General features: G+C 45.6%; 1 protein-coding gene across 3 annotated transcripts in view; it reads left to right on the top strand.

Annotated features, from left to right (window-relative positions):
• Positions 1-5585: 5585 nt before the first annotated feature.
• Positions 5586-16173, top strand: part of RRAS2 (RAS related 2) — a 52872-nt gene continuing 42284 nt past the window's right edge. The window contains exon 1 of one of the 3 annotated variants that reach the window (XR_014790915.1): positions 5586-5644. Coding sequence is in view for 1 of the 3 variants with exons in the window: in XM_084854991.1 (XP_084711117.1) it covers positions 6160-6264 (105 nt within the window). In the remaining 2 variants the exon portion in view is untranslated. The other 2 variants (XM_084854991.1, XR_014790909.1) reach the window with 2 other exon arrangements.

The raw sequence follows: 16173 nt of genomic DNA, 5'->3' as shown, positions 1-16173 counted from the left end.
AACAGAAAACACCTAAAGGGGCTCTCCGAATGGTGTCCCTGCATATATATAATGAAGGCAATCCAGTTTTACAAAGATGCTGACCTATCTCAGGAATTTAAAAAGTTAAAAAGGACAGAATGTGGCATGGGGGAGCATGGAGGGAGTGGGGAAGGTACATTTTTTTCCTAAGTAGCCATAAATCCCTGAGATAGGAACTACCTGCTGCAAAACCTGCCATTGTCACTAGTAATTTCTGAGGCAGCCCTCCCCAACCTGGTGTCCTCCAGATATTTTGGACTACAGCTCTAAGCATTCTAGACCATTGGCTATGCTGGCTAGGGCTGATGGGAGTTGAAGTCCAAAACATCTAGAGTACACCAGGGTGGGGAAGGCTGCTCTAAGGAATTCACTATAAATTATGAGTAGACTTTTCCATATAGTGGTTACATCACAAACGATAACTAATTCATCTGTTATGCTAATTCATTTGGTATTCATCAATGTGTGGGAGCCCAGTTTATATATATAAAATGGCTGATTCTTAAAGTTTGTCCAAGTTACTGCTAATGCTTGGGGTCTAACATCACAGTCTTTGTTTTGCATTCAATCACAGCTAACCACCCTCTGAATCCATATATTCACATCTAGCCCAGATATGACTCCCATGGAAGTAACTGGAATTTAATCATAGTGGGGTGGGGCAGGAGTACCCAGAGAGCTGTGGCATCATCATGATTAGCTGGCTTAGGGTGCAATTCTATGCATGGCTGGCTGAGGAATGCTGGGAGTTGTAGGACTTTTTTCTGTCCAAATATGCATAGGATTGTACCCTTATTGTAGCATGAGCTGTCATAAGGAACAGCCTGCTTCACCACAAGCACAGAGATGCATGCACAGAATAAAGAACACAAAACTAATAGACAGCCCTATTAGCTTAGTTGGAAGATGCAGATTTAGGCCAGCTGAGCCCTCTGACTTTCACAGATGAACTGCCTCCTTCATCCGAAATATAGGCTCACGCGCACTTATTCTAAGCAAAGTTACTGAGATTTAGAACTGATCTAAATGTTACATACTAACCCAAGTGTGCCACACTGCAAGCACGTTCTGTGTGTCTCCCCTTGCCCGCATTGGCTACAAGGTCTGAAGTTGCTTATTATATGAGCCTCCTTAATCAAGTAGATAGTCCCAGCTGCCACCAGGAAGATGCACTGTTGGGTTAGAAGTTCTGCGTGTGATTGCGGAGACTCCAGTTCATACAGCTATAGGAAGGGCTGGGTGGCCATGCAGAAGCTGTTTTCAGTCCCCCCCCACACACACACACACACGCCATCGTCACATGGTAAGTCTAATGTAGACCAGCCCTTGCTTTTTTGAAAGTAGGCTTGGGATCTCTGGTTTAGTTCCATTTAACCCAAAGGTGGGCAACATCCAACCCTTCAGATGTTGTTGGACTGCAACTCCCATTTTCCCTCACCATGGCTATGCTGGCTATTTATTGTTTTATTTATTACATTTATTACACTTCTATAATGCTCAATAGCAGAAGCTCTCTGGGTGGCTAGGGCTGATGGGAGTTGCAATCCAACAACATATGAAGGGCAACAGGTTGCCCACCCCGAATTTTACCTAATGCACTAACCCCACCATGTGTAGCTATAATGGCAGATGGTGTGTTATGCCTTGCTCTTCCCACAGCACTATTCGCTAAGAGGGACAGACCAGCCAGGCTGCATCACAGGTGTTTGATGAGTGAGAATTACTACCCCTAACAAACTCACAGGTTTGTGAGAGGAACTCATGGAATTGCAGTGGACCAAACATCTTTCAGATGTTTGCAGAAGTGAATTGTCCCTGGTTCTTTACCCATCCCATCCCACCCTTCTCCACTTAACAGCTTTGATCACATTAGCCTACAGGTGCTTAAGCACAAGGCTCAGCATGAGGTCCCCTCCCCTCCCCCCACTTCCCTTACTGTACAGATGTTGGGTGCCACTTGCAATTACCATCTGCTGGGATGGGGAAGAAGTGAGGCTCTCTCTTCCCCTTAACAAGGGCCATGGACTGTCAGAGCTGGCAGCACTGGGCACCTGTTCAGGGGCGTGTGCTGCTGGAGCACTGCACACTCACCCCTGGGTGCTGAATCCTCCCCACCCCACTCCCAACCCAGTGCAAAATGCCTTTTGCATTTCCACCTCAGGGGGTCTGTAAATGGAAGCCTGCCTCGGTTCATGGAGTGCCCTTGCTTGATCATTGGGATGATAGCCACTTTCGGTGTTGCCTGTTTGATCCTCTACTTCATAGGAGTCTCTGGAATCAGAAGCTGAGATGCAACTTATTCCTTGGTTATTTTATTTCTACTTACCACCAATTTTAATTTTTAGGGCTTAGAGGCTATCAGAAACCCCAGATGAAGCTGAGTAGGGAGCCTGCAGTTGGGGAACTGGAGGTCAGCCTGCCACCACTGCACCTTGCCAGAGGAGGGAGCTGCTGACCTTCTCTCTGCTGTGCTTCATCATCAGGCAGCATCACCTGAGGATGGTCACAGAGCAGTATTGTGGCTAGCTGCTCGAGAGGGCCCAGTCAGGTTCTACCTGTTCCAGCTGACTCTACGCTGGTTCTTCCCTTTCAGAACCTGGTTGGTCTGGCAGAGATTGCGCCCACCCACACACTGTGTGTGGATTGCGCCCACACACAGTGGGCACTGGAGTGGGGAAGACTGCTCTATTTTCATATTCTTTGTCCAAAGAGTAGCAGGCCCTGCCAGCTAGTTTAGCCAACAACCTGGATGTACTTGGTGTTTATTTTAGAAACTTTTAGGCCACCTTTCCAAACCAAACATTTTTCCAAGGCTCACAGTAAACAAACTTTGAGCAGAATACAATAACAATCCATATAATGATAATCAGTATCTAAAATATTATAATTCCATTTTTTAAAAACAAGCATACACACATATTCACACCATATATACTGAACATCTGGGCCTGTCTCAGTATGAAGGCTTACAACTTATTTGAGGGAAGCACTAGGGCAATATTCTTCACTGCAGAGCCCCAGGGCTGATGACAGCTCCCCATCACCTCTAGTGCAGGCCTCTGCCTCTCTCTCTCTTTGCAGTAGCTGCTTATTCTTGGCAGGTGCTCTCCAGCTTTGCCTTGCTGATTGCTTTAGCGCACAGTGGCCAGCTGCTGTGATCTGGCTATCAGAGGAAGCTCCCGGGGGTGGGGAGTCAGGAGAGCCACTGCTCATCAGCTGTGAGACGGCATAAGAGGAGAAGGCAGGAGCATTTTGCTAATTAGCTGTGGTGGGGGAGGAGCCCAAGAGGCAGAGAGCTATAACTGTGCAGGCACTGGAGGGGAAATTGAATGCACAGGTGAGGGAGACCTGCACTGGGAGATTTTGCAGCACTGAACAGAGCACAGCATGTTCCCAATGATGAGGAAAAGATCCATCCCGGTCCAAAGACCAAGTGATCCTGTAGGAATTCACCTGCCTGGTGAGTGACTGATGAGGCCGTGCCTGGACAACATGGAGGGGGATGGGATGGGAGGAGAGGCCCCGAAGGTCTCCAGCCAAGCCCAGTGCACAGCATCACTGCATGACCAGGTGGAGAGAAGAGAAACCCCTATGCCAGGAAAGAACCTCAAGAAGAACTTCAGTGGCAGTGCCTCAAGCTAAAGTGGCTCCTGCTATAAAAACAGTGATGATCACTGCACTAGGCAGAGAAAGAGAGAGAGAAATGCCTCAAAAGCAACATGTTCTAAGCTAGCCTGCTTGGAGATTAACTCAAACATTGTGATCTTTATTCTTGTGACTGTTGCCATATCATGACTGAAAGGGAGAATTTGGTGGTTCAAGAACCAAGGCTGTCTCCTGTTTTTCTGAATGTTACAATGCCTACTGTAATAGATGAGAAATGGTGCTACATTTTTTGAGGGAGGGGGAAACCCAGGCCTGCATCTAGGTCATCAGCTGGGGTAGACGACTGTGAGACAAAAGGGCAATGTTGAAGGTCTAAAAAGAGAGGGGCCACCCCAGGCCAAGTCTCAGGCCTTCCTCTTCGCCAGCCCCCTCAGTCTATCCCTGCAGTGTGCCCTGGGCAGTCTGATTTAAACAGACACTCAACATACAATTCAGTGTGGCTAGACATACTAGGATTTTTGTATCTGAGGATGGACGAGCTTTCCATGAGACACCAGATTTTTTTTGTATACGGTATGAAAGTTCACAGTTTATCATGGAGGAATGTTGTAGCTGTGCTGCTTCCAAGCACTTTCCTGAAGTGAATGGATCAGTTGTGAGAACAAGAGGAGAGGTGCAGGAAGAAGCGGAGGTTGGAGTAAATATTCCCACATGTATGAGAGTTCTGAAAAAAAAAATTTGAGGCTCTAGAATGAGGACTGCTAATAATTTGGCACCATTGGGTCTTCCAGGCAAGGCTTTTATTGTGTAATCGCAGCTAGTGGCGCAGCTAGGTAATTTTAGACCCTGGATTCGGGGCGGGGGTGTAGATGGCCATCTGTCTTACTTCAGTTGTGAAACACACACAACTAACATTTCTCTCCCCACCCCTCCAACTGCCATTCCATGCTTTAAAACTGCTTCTGCATTCCTGATAGAACAAAACTGTTTGCCAATCCTGATTAAAAAAACACCTCTCAGCATGTGCTGTTTGCCATTTTAAACTCACTTAAATCATAGCACCATCGTGACTATTGGAATAACATGGAGCTTGCTTCAGCACCTGCTGCTCTCTGAGTGGTCGTTTGGGGCCCTGGACTTTGGCCCCAAGTTTCAGCCTTCCCTGCACCACTGACAGCAGAGCCTCATTCACAGAATTTTATGGGGGGTTCAGAAGTTGTCATCTTCCGTGTGTAGCCCTCCCATGTCTTCCCACTGCTCCTTCCATCTGTTTTCTTACCACAGAAAGTACGTTAAGGAGGAAAGACGGAATCGCTAGCTGAACGGCTTCTGACTAGGAGCCCTCCACAGGGAAGCACCCACTGACACGAACATCTGGATTTTCCTTCTTGAACGTCTGTGTGCCTCACGTGCTTCTGTCTCTGAGGACAAACAGGCCAGAGGGCTATGTCTGTGCCTAGACTGGCGAGCACCACTGGGCATGAGACTGAGCTTCTTGAGGAAAGGACTGACACAAATAATATACAATCCCTTCCTATGTTCCTGGGGCTGAGTGTTTACAGCCAAAGCAGGCTCTGGGCTAAGCCTTCCCTGGTGAGCCCTGAGTGAAATTAAGTGCGGGGAGCGGGAGAGAATTGTACCGCCCGTTGTAAGCGTATCTATTTTGCTTTAAAACAAAGGCTACAGCCCAACCTGGAAACAGGCCTACTTAAAATCCATTGACCTCAGCGGGCTTAAGGAGGCCTCATGGCTGTGTGGGGTGGAAGCTTGCACACTCCCTGCATGCAAATCAACACAAGGGGCGCCGCTGGTTCAGCGGGGCTTGGATGACGTCCCCAAACGGCAGTGTTTTCATTCGCTGGAGAAGTTTACAAAGTTGGCCCGAAAATAAAACAAGGCATTGCCCAGGCGTCGCTTCTTTATAACAACATTTGGAAGACCCAGGCGCGCGCGCGCGCGCATATAGATATATATATATATATATAAATCGCCGCTCCTCCTCTAAACAAAATTCACGGTAGGAACGCAGGGAGGGGATGCTGGAGAAGCGTGCGTGCGTGCGTGCCCGCGTGGGGGGGAGGGAGGAGGAGGAGGAGCGGCGCCCTCCTCAGCCCCCCGGCGCGCGTGTAAACAAGGCTGCGCTTAGCAGGCGGCACTCCGCTTCTGGCCGAAAAGGGAAATCCCCGCCCAACTGATGAGTATTCATGCTCATTTGCATACCTGCCCCTCCTCCCGACGGCCATTTGTAGTGGGGCGGCCGGGGCTTTCAGTCGGGGAGCCGCCGCCGCCGCCGCGCAGGGAAGGAGCCGTCGGCGACAGCTGCAGCAGCAACTGCGCCTGAGCCGCGGACCCCGCGCCGGCGCCTCCCCTCGCCGGGGTTTCTCCGCCGCGCACAAGCGGGCGGGCCTGTGGCGGTGGCAGTCGCCTCAGCTGCGCGGCGGCGAGCAACCCCTCCGCCGGGCAGGGAGGCAGCCGCGGAGCCAGCCGCAGCGGTGCGCCTTGCTCGCGTGGCCTGGCCTGGGCTCCTCCTCGATGGCCTCGGGCTGCAGGGACGGCCCAGGGCAGGAAAAGTACCGGCTGGTGGTGGTGGGCGGCGGCGGCGTGGGCAAGTCTGCGCTCACCATCCAGTTCATCCAGGTGAGGGGCCCGAAACGGGGCGGCGGCGGCGGCGGCTCTTGCCTTCCTCTGCGAGCTCTCCGAGGGTGGGGCAGCAACTCTGCCGGGCGGCTGGAGCCCCCTCCTCTTCCTCTGCCGGGCGCCGAGGCTGGGCGCACCGCCTCTGGGTGGGGTGTCTCCTGGGTAGCCCCGTCCCACCGCGGAGAGGCAGCCTGAGCGTGCTGTGGTGGCGGGGGTTCTCCCTCCTTTTGACCGGGGAGGCCTGGGCCGGGGTGTGTGTCGCCCTCTTTGGTCTCTGGGGCGAGGATCCTGGAGCTTTGGCCGCTGCCTGGGGGGCGGGCGAGGAGACACGAGGGGGTTGGACTCGATGGGCTTGTAGGCCCCTTCCAGCCCTACTATTCTGTGACTATTCTATGAGGAGGGGCTGCGACCCTTCTGGACCCCGGGGGCGCACCTCGTCCGCGGAGCCCTCGTAGTCTGGGGCGCGGGCATCGGGGCTTGCTTTTGCTGTGCTAACTTGCGAGCTGCCGTGGAGGATCCATATATGCGAGACGCTTTCAAGACCTTGTCTGCTCAAGCGCGATTGTACGCCCTGGGTCTAGGAGGAATGGCTCAGCCCTCCGCCCCTCCAGGGCGCCGCTACCGTTGTGTCTCAGGCTGCAAACGCCTGCACGGTTGCTTGGGAGTAAGGCTTCGGTTTACTCCCGAGGAAGCCTACAGCGCGCGTGATCGGCGGTGCAGGAGTCCGAGAGAGGTGCACTGATGCTTTTTCGTAGCTTCGGGCTCCAAGTCTCTGTTGGAACAAAATCTCTGTCTCGGATGCCTTTCCAGGAATCTTGGCTTGCAACAGGTCGATTCCCTTAATCGCGGTCTAGAAACCAGCAGCGTTTGTAGCCGGCGAGATTTTTGCGTGTATGGTTTCATAGATGTTTAACTGTGTTTGCATCTATACTGGATGAAACAAAATTCGACCACGCAGATGCAACGGGTTAAAAAATCCCGCTCCCTTCTTAATTCTGTTTCTGGCACTGAAGGTGGGCAGATGACTAGTGCAAGAACTTGTTTCCCTGGTTAGCCTCTCTTATAGAAAGTACTTACTATGTTCTAGATGATCAGTATCACTATGAGAGTTTTGGAATCTGGTTGAGAGAATACACAGCCTAAAATATTGTTTCCTTATTGTTATGCTTGTTTTCGCTATATCCGCCTGATTGCAGTGTCTGTGTCTGTGTGGAAAAAGCTTTCATGCAATTTAACCCCAATTCTTTAAAGCTATTTATTTGATGAGGTCTGATAGAACTGAGTAGTCTGAATGGAAATGCAAATCTGAGTGAGGTGGTTATAAAAGGAATGAAGTTCCAGTTCATGACTCTTCAGTGATGCTCTTTACATATACCTCTCTCTTATACTCAGTTGTATGAAAGAACAATTCCTGTTGAAAGATAAATTGAAGCCAAATACTTGCATTGTTCTGTCCTGGAGGTAGGAGAAACATTAAGATCACTAAATGTTTTTCAGATCTTGTATGAGAGATCACCAGATCTGTCTCTAGCTGCTTGTTCTAAAACCTGAACTACTTTTTGAGACTGCAAGCCGTGTGTACATTTTCCTGGGAGTCAGTCCCATTGAACACAGTGGTACTTGCTTCTGGGTAAGCTTGCATAGAATTGAGCTGTAAATGTATCTGACAATTCTTGTGTTCTGGTTCTCTTCTGATGTCATTTTGGGTGCCAGACTAATAAAACTGAACATGAAAGCCAAAGTGCAGTCATAAAAGTATCCATTTACATCTCAGTCCTGCTTTGAGTTAAAGGGCTGTTTATGGCTATCTATGTACACATAATGTTGGATTTGTTTATCCGTTTGAATGTCTGCTGTCTTCTACTGCTGTTGCATGGTAGTGATGATCTGAATAGTTTGCCTTCTCAGAAAGGCTGGGTTTAGAATAACTGTAATCCTATTCTGTTAGGCATATTGGTGGATCTTTGTCAGTGGATGGAGATAATTAGTTTATCCTTGCATGGCTGAAGCTACAGTTCACAGATTACCATTCAGGCTTTGTATAGTTTCCATAGATGGTACTGTCTGGATGCTGACTATGGTCTTATACATAGACCCTGTGTGGTTTTAAAGAGGGGTGGCTGTGTTAGTCTGTTGTAGGAAAACCGGCGTTCTATGGCACCATAAAGACTAATGTAGCATGATATAAGCTTTTATGGGCTAAAGTCCACTTAAATGCATGACTTGGTCTGCGAAGTTGGCTTTTACCCAGTGAAGCCAAAAAGTCATAGGACAGTGGTGGGTGTGTCATATCCATTTCATTTGTCCCTTGCATAGAATGAGCATCTTTAAATTGAGGTGAAGGCAAGTGATTAGCCATGGTAGTAGATCAAAAATATAGTTCCACAATAGTGCTGATGCTTTGCCTTCAGTGATATTGGTGTAAAGCCAGCAAAAGGGTCATAGAATTGTTAATCACTGTCTCGTAAAGTTCAGTTCCTGTGGAGAAAGAGGTGTACATAAATGGAAAAAGGTCCTCTCTCCCATTCTTAGTTAGCAGTTGTCATGATGCACACTTTTAAATTTTCTTTGTGTTTACTCATTCATTTAGTGGTATAGTGTTTAAAGTTAATATTCATCTTTGCAAACCCTGAGTTTGTTCTTGACTTTACAGATTGGGAAGTAGATTCTGAATAACAGCAGACTTTTGTCCAAGGCCTACTAGGGCTGAGCTGGGAACTACTTTGCTACATCTGAGTGACTGCTTAGTCCTGTTCAGGCATTCTCACTCTCCCTAGTGCAAGTAAGAATGAGCATTCTAGCTCCACCTTCTCTCCATCGTGGTTCTCAATGCACTCCCTGTGTTCAGGACAAACTTCTGAAACGGGGAGTCTCTTTCTGTGGAAGCTCTTCACACAATGTAGAACCTTCATTCCCCTCCACCCCCTTTAGGCCTGGCTGGGACATGCAGCCATGTTAGCTTGAGGCATTCTTCCTTGTTACGACATTCTTAAGTCATCCCCCTTTCTAAGACTCTGAGGCAATACATCTGAGATTATCAATAAAATAGCCACACCTAGGAAAAGACTGCATTTGTGACTGCACGTAAGTAGGAAGTGCTACTCATTGGCCTGGTTTGCATGTGGCAACAACCCAGAGTATGGGTTGAATCGTGGGTTGTTGTTACATGCAAACCCTGGACTATAGTTTAACTAGGGCTGGGTTCACACAACACGACAACTCACACTCAAGGTTGAGTATGGGCTGAGTGTGGATTATTGCTGAACCGTGGGTTGTTGAAATGTGTGTTGTGTGAACCCAGCTTTACGAACAAACTGTGGTTTGTTAACCATGAACAACCCACAAAGAGAGCTTATGGTTTGTGCTAGGTTGTGAACTATGGGTTGTTTGTGGTTAACAAATCATGGTTTGTTATTGCAATTGGGTTGAGACAACACGACAACTCATGTTTCAACAATAATCCACACTCAACCCATACTCAACATTGAGTGTGAGTTGTCATATTGTGTAAACACAGTCTATATATACAACGCATGGTTTGTTGGGTTGTGAACTCTGGATTGTTTGTGGTTAACAACTCATAGTTAAACCATAATGCAGGGTTCACATGTAACAACAACACACAATTCAGTGACAGCCCATACTCAACTTGTACTCTGGGTTGTCATTACGTGTGAACCAGGTCACTGGCTTAGCTCTCGCCATCACCTCCGCTGTTTGTAAACTTGTTTCTGGGTGGCACTATTTCAGACTGCAAATTATTTATTTATTTACTACATTTCTAGGGGGTGCTGACATGATGGAATATTCCTGTGGATAGAAATCCAACATGTATGTGGAGGGAAGAGGCTAAGATAGAATACTTTCCCCTGAGATATAGCTTTGTATGTGGAAATAATTTTTTTTGTATGTATGAGCATTCTGTCCTACAAAACATTATTGCATCTGAGATAGTATATTCCAGAAACAGGTTTACAACCTCATCTGCTGTCAGTGAGTACTAGATCACAGAAGTCTTCCTTAGCCAAAGTTCTTTGACTCAGTTCTGTAACATCTTGAAAGTGTATGCACCTATTCAACTATCCCAGAAAAATGTACAATGTCCTGGGGCAATCTGCGTGCTTCCATAGCTTAAAACATACTACAGGGTTTGGAGCAGTGTGCTTTAAAAGTTGCTGTGCCATGAAAATCTCTAATCTACCTACCCCCATTTACCAAGGTACATGTGATTTCAGATGGTCACAGCAGCTGTCTAGTTACTGGGTAGATTACTTGTGCCAATTTAATGATTGCGCCTGAGATTATGTCCAAAACGTCAATCAGAGTTGCTTTGCAGGTAGAAATGAGGGGAAGTGAACTATCCTGTGTTCCTTTATTTTATTTTTAATGGGGAACTAAAATGTGTATTGGCTTCAGTACATGCTCTTATCAGCTGTGTAGAATTGGCCCAGAATTCCTTCAGATAGAAATTATAGTTGATTTCAAATTTGTATGCCTCACCTTAGCCAGTTGAAGTACTATAAATAAAATTTGCTCTGTCTAGACTTGAATTGAATTAAATATGTCTAATCTTACTGTTGACGTGACTTCAAGTAGCATATGGTGCAAATGGAAGTTGTGAGTTCATACTGTGGTGTGAGAAGAACAGATGTGGTGGTGAAATGTTCTGCCTTGCACCAGGTCAGTTCTTACTGAGGCTGCTGGTTTTATTGGCAAGTGAGTGGAAATGTGTTGTCCTTCCACAACTGCTTGAGCAAGACTCTGCGGATGTAGCTAGTAAGGTGGTTGTGTGTTCACATCAGTTGGGGAGCTACAGTAGTGATGGATGCCTTTTCAGTAACCAGTTCTCCTGGCTGATCAGCTGTGAAGTTATGTGTCTTCAAGTGCCTTTGTCTTGTCTCTTCTTGGTGAAGCACTGTGGGTAGCTATCAAGAACTAATTGAACATGGTGACAGTTAATCCTCAAATTTATTCGCACAACCCTCAAAAAATGGCATAAGCCAGAGGTGGATGACATGGTGCCCTCAAGGTATTCTGGACTACAGCTCTCATAATCCCTGATCATTGGCCATGCTAGCTGGGGCAGATTGGAGTTGTAGTCCACAAAATCAGGAAGGTACTAGGTTGCCTACTCTTGGCATGCCACCTGTGGCAGTGGGATTTGCATGGGGGGCATCATGGCCCCCACTATAGTTCTGTGTACTAAAATTGCCTCGTGCTGTAGGCAGGACTTTGTTCTGAAAGTGTGCCCATCAGTGTAGCTATACCCACTTTAGCAAACCCTGCCCCGAACTGCACTGTGATTGTGTGCGTAAGTGTGTGCAGTTGCCAGTCATGGCAACGCTTAGACCAAAGCTACACACTTTGAATGAAATAATTGTTACGATGAAGCTCTTGTTACGATGATGTCTCAGTTGAATTTCTTTCTCTCTACAAACCCTGCCCTCTGCAGCAGTCAAAAATACTTAAATATTGCAAGGAAAATGCGTGATAGCATGCTGGGTGAGGCCTGGACAGTAGCCTCATAGTGATAACAGAGGAATTTAGATCGAAAAGCATATTTTAATAATATCCTTAATTATGCCAGATGTTTCTGCAAGCCGCTCATTGTCCAAGTAGCAAGACCCTTCATGGTTGATGCTGTAACACTATAAACATTCATTTAATTCTTTCAGTAAGCCAGGGTTGTTTTAGAGCTAAATAAACTTATTGCTACTGTACAAACTGACCCCAGCTCCTTTCTGTAGGAAGAACTGGAAGGGGAGGGAGGGAAGAGCCACTGTCATCTTTCTGGCAAGGAAGGCAAGAATGAATGAATTGTGTGAAATCTCTCTGGAATGAGTAAAACTTGGCATTTATTAATCAGTGTCCAGATCCACATTTATAACCTCTTAACAGTGCAAGGGATATTCACCACTGGATGTATATACTACTTGATGCTGGATTCAGAGCTAGATATGCTTTTTGTATATGAAAAGTTGCACAGATTGCAAATTCCAGTATCTGTGCAATCTGTATTAGTGCTGCAACTCTGTAGCTCTCAGATCACCCTGGACATATTGGATTGAAGTCCCCATTCATTTCTGGTGAAACTGATGCAAGTGTTCTTATTGTTGACTTGGAAAAAGAGGAAGAAAAGCGATGATGAGATGAAATCGATGAAGTGGGTGGAAATGCCAAGGCGTGAAGCAACTGAGAAGAAATATGAAGTGTGAATTTCACATTTTTATAGGTGTAAACCAGGGGTGCACAACCATTTCAGCCCTGAAGGTCACGTGGGATACTTACTTGGCAGTTGGGGGTTGCATGCATACGCGTCCCGTCCCCCCCACAGCTCAGCGATCCTGATACAGGTCTTTCCTCACTGCACTCTGTATCAGAATTGCTGGGAATGGGGAACCTTTTCTCCACCATCTCACGCAGTGCTCCCAGCAATCCTGTTACAGATTGTTCTTACCTCACTTTTGCTACCAATGAAGAAACAGTAATCTATGGGGAGAGAAGACTAGCGATCAACAGTAGCAGAAGTGTTGGTGGCCCTAACTACAATGGTACAGTTGGTGGCAAATCAGGTGGAATTTGATGGCAGCGGGTCAGGGCACTCTCAGGGGGCACAATTAAGTCCTTCAGGGGCTACTGGTTGTGTACCCCTCTTGCCAACAAATAACTTCTAACATGCTTTCTTTGAGATGGAAGTGGTCAGGAATAGTACTATTGGCATTGTTTGGTTTTCCTTTACCTGTTTAAGTTGACACAGCACAGAGTTTATAGCATTCTCTTTCAACCATCTATGTAGATTTTGACATTCTCTCCACTTAGGTTGTTGGTCTTGTTCATTTCAACAGGTACATTAATCAGTTGCACTTGAGCCTGTTGGTACCATCTCCTTCATACTAGACTTGCATAACATTTGTCATCAGAGGTGCGTAGGTACTTTGAATACTTTCTCCTGTGAAGAGCGGGAATTCCTGTTGGAGCACAGCATGCAGTCTAACTTCTTGCCATGATTGATGAATCATGGTTGTTGTAAAACACAAGCTTGTTTTGTTCTTGTCCATTGTAAGTTAGACCCAGGAAGATTCTGAAAGTGTGTAGATCCTTGTATACTAATTAAGCCAGTATTTCCCAAATTGGACATAATAGTGTCTTGTGAACTGCAAACATGCCATAAGAAATCAAGGCTCCAATTCAATATTAGTTGGGAAGTAAGCCTCATTGGATGCAGCGGGATTTATGTCTGAATAAATGTGTTTAGGATTGTTTCTCTTGTGAGTTCAAACTACCTTACCTACAAAGGAGGATGGCTGCAAATTCTGCTCTTCTGCTCTTGCCTTATTCCAGCCAGGAAGCACATTTAGAGCAGTGATACATGAGGAAACACGGGGGTTGGGTTCCTCTGAAGGCAGGTAAATCTTATTCTTTTACGTGCATCCACTCACTATATTTCTGCAAAGTGCCCAATGCTTCCAATTTTAATTCAAGAAAAAGTGTTTTTCTCTTACCATACCTTTGGGGGAAGCGCTGAACTAATACTGCTTAGACAAGGTTAGCTCTCTCAAATTAAGGGGTTGGGTGCAAAGCTGCTTAAGATGCAACTAGCTGCTGAACTTCTTGAAGACCCAAATCCCAGCAAATTGCCTGGAAAAGCAATCTGAATGAACTGCTTTAGCCTGAAATAAGGTAGGAATGAGTTGCTTTGTGTTGTGAGTTGTGCGATAGAATGTGTGCAGCTGCTTCAGAGCTTTCCCCCAGCTGTCGCACACTGGCCTGTCACAATATACTCCGCATTCTCTTCCCACTTCACCCTCTTAACATTCTGTGTTTCTGTGCCTAAAGGAGTGGAACTTAGTGGATCCATAGCCATTTCTGGCTTTTTAAAAATATTAGCAGTTGTTTGCCCTCTAGATCTTTTAGGCTTAGGTGGAAGAACAGTCTGTAGCTATTAATTATACTAAATGTGCCAGAAATAAACTGTCAGTGTATACACAGTGTTAACAAATGTGTTGCTGCATGTTTCATTTTTTTTATATGGCCTGCGGAACACCACTAAAGAAAAAGGTCATTGTCTTCATTTTACTGAACAACTCCAGCTAATTTTGGTGTAGATGGATATTCCTAACTATAGTGAATCTGCATTTGCCAGGAACCAGAACATTTCAAATATATGAAAGGCCTCTAAAAAAAATTGTTTTTTTGCCAGTTCTGACACATTACTTAAATTGTTATCGTCATTATTGGTGCATTGTAGCATAATCCAGATTAGACTACCCAAGTGAGATGCTATTTATTTCTGTTTCTGAAGCAGTTGTTAATCTATATATATCAACTCTGTTGCAATATTGAGAAAAATGAAACACATTTCTTGAGTTTAAAATTTCATTTTCCCTATTTCTATGGTCTTTTTAAAGCAGGTTGTTTTTAAACTTTACATTGGGGTGCTGTGTTTTTTTATAGATTTTGTGTGATATGGTAGAGGAAGTGGTAAAAACTTAAGACTTAGCTAAAAATATCGGTGGTGGAGTTTGCCTCTTGTAAGGACACTGACAGCCTGTATCAAACAGCACTGATCAAAATATTTTTAGCTAGTGCTGTTCAAAAAATAAATAACAGCTCCCATCATCCCCAGCCAGTACAAAATATCATTGGGCAAGGCTGAAATACAAGTTTGGACTCAAACTTTGTAACTACAGCAATAGCATCAAAGAATCCTATTTCATGTTGTATTAGAACCAGAGGGCCCAGAATTTGAAGGAAATATTTCCTGCTTAGCATTACTATGAATATACATAGTTGTGTTGCATTGTGCCAGCTGAAAAATAAGGAATTTCTCATGTTCAAAACTTGTATAAAAGTGGTAGTGGTTTTACCTTTATCAATAGTCAGTTTATATGAGAATAAAACAAGGTATGAATTACATACTTCAGCTTTGCCGGCGTACTGCCAAGTGAAAAGAATCCTGAGAGGTTTACAGATTCTTAAAGACTGGGCATGTTTAAGTGTGATAGCACATTTGAAAAGAAGTGGTGTGCCACACTAAATGAGTGCCACCGGGATCTCATTATTCTTATTATAGACGCCTCTCATAAGGTTAACACCCAGGTACAACAATCAATAGATGAACAATTGGGATTTTTTCTTTAAAAATGTATTTGGTTCTCTCCAGGAAGCAATTATAATTCAACTGATATTCTATTCTTTTCTTTTGCTGAAAACTCCTCAAACACAGAAGAAATCAAGGCCAAAAATTCCAATTTGGCCACTCCCCGCAAAAGAGGCAGCTGCCAGAGGGACTGTGCTGTGACCTCACAAATGTCTATCCTCCTTTGAGCCCTGGTTGGTGATCATGGAGAGTGGTTTCCTGAAAACCATGGTAATCTTACAAAATCTAGAAGGTACAAATGGTGTGCAACGAAAAGCATTCCAGACAGAATATTTGTGTGTGTTCCTATGGAAAAGAAGCGTCTGAAAGCATGAGTAGATGCAGTGAGAAAAGCTGTTCAGTGACAAATCTGTGTTTGTGTGTTGGGGCCATTTTAATGTTAGTAAAATAATATATAGAATGTTTATTATCCTCCAGTGTTGTTGGTTTTATGCACATTTTATTTGTCTCTCCCTTTTAAACAAGGAGTGGCTGTATGGACAAGGGAGTGGAAGTGAAAAGTGGCTGGTCAGTCCTGCTGATGTTTTTAGCTTTTAGCTCCAGAAATAGCTGAGAAGGCCTGCCAGGGGCCTGGGCTGGTGAAATCTGCCCCCGCCCCACCAAGGAAGGAGAAATGTATTGAAAATAAAGGGCAACCATTATACTTGAATGGTGTAACTCGCGTGTCTGAGATAACATAAGAACATAAGAAGAGCCCTGCTGGATCAGACCAAGGGTCCATCTAGTCCAGTATTCTGTTCATACAGTGG

This window comes from Heloderma suspectum, chromosome 1, assembly GCF_057233095.1.
Source record: "Heloderma suspectum isolate Gila_16-S chromosome 1, 16-S_ref, whole genome shotgun sequence".
Classification (NCBI taxonomy): domain Eukaryota; kingdom Metazoa; phylum Chordata; class Lepidosauria; order Squamata; family Helodermatidae; genus Heloderma; species Heloderma suspectum.
This window is presented reverse-complemented; position numbering and strand designations above follow the sequence as displayed.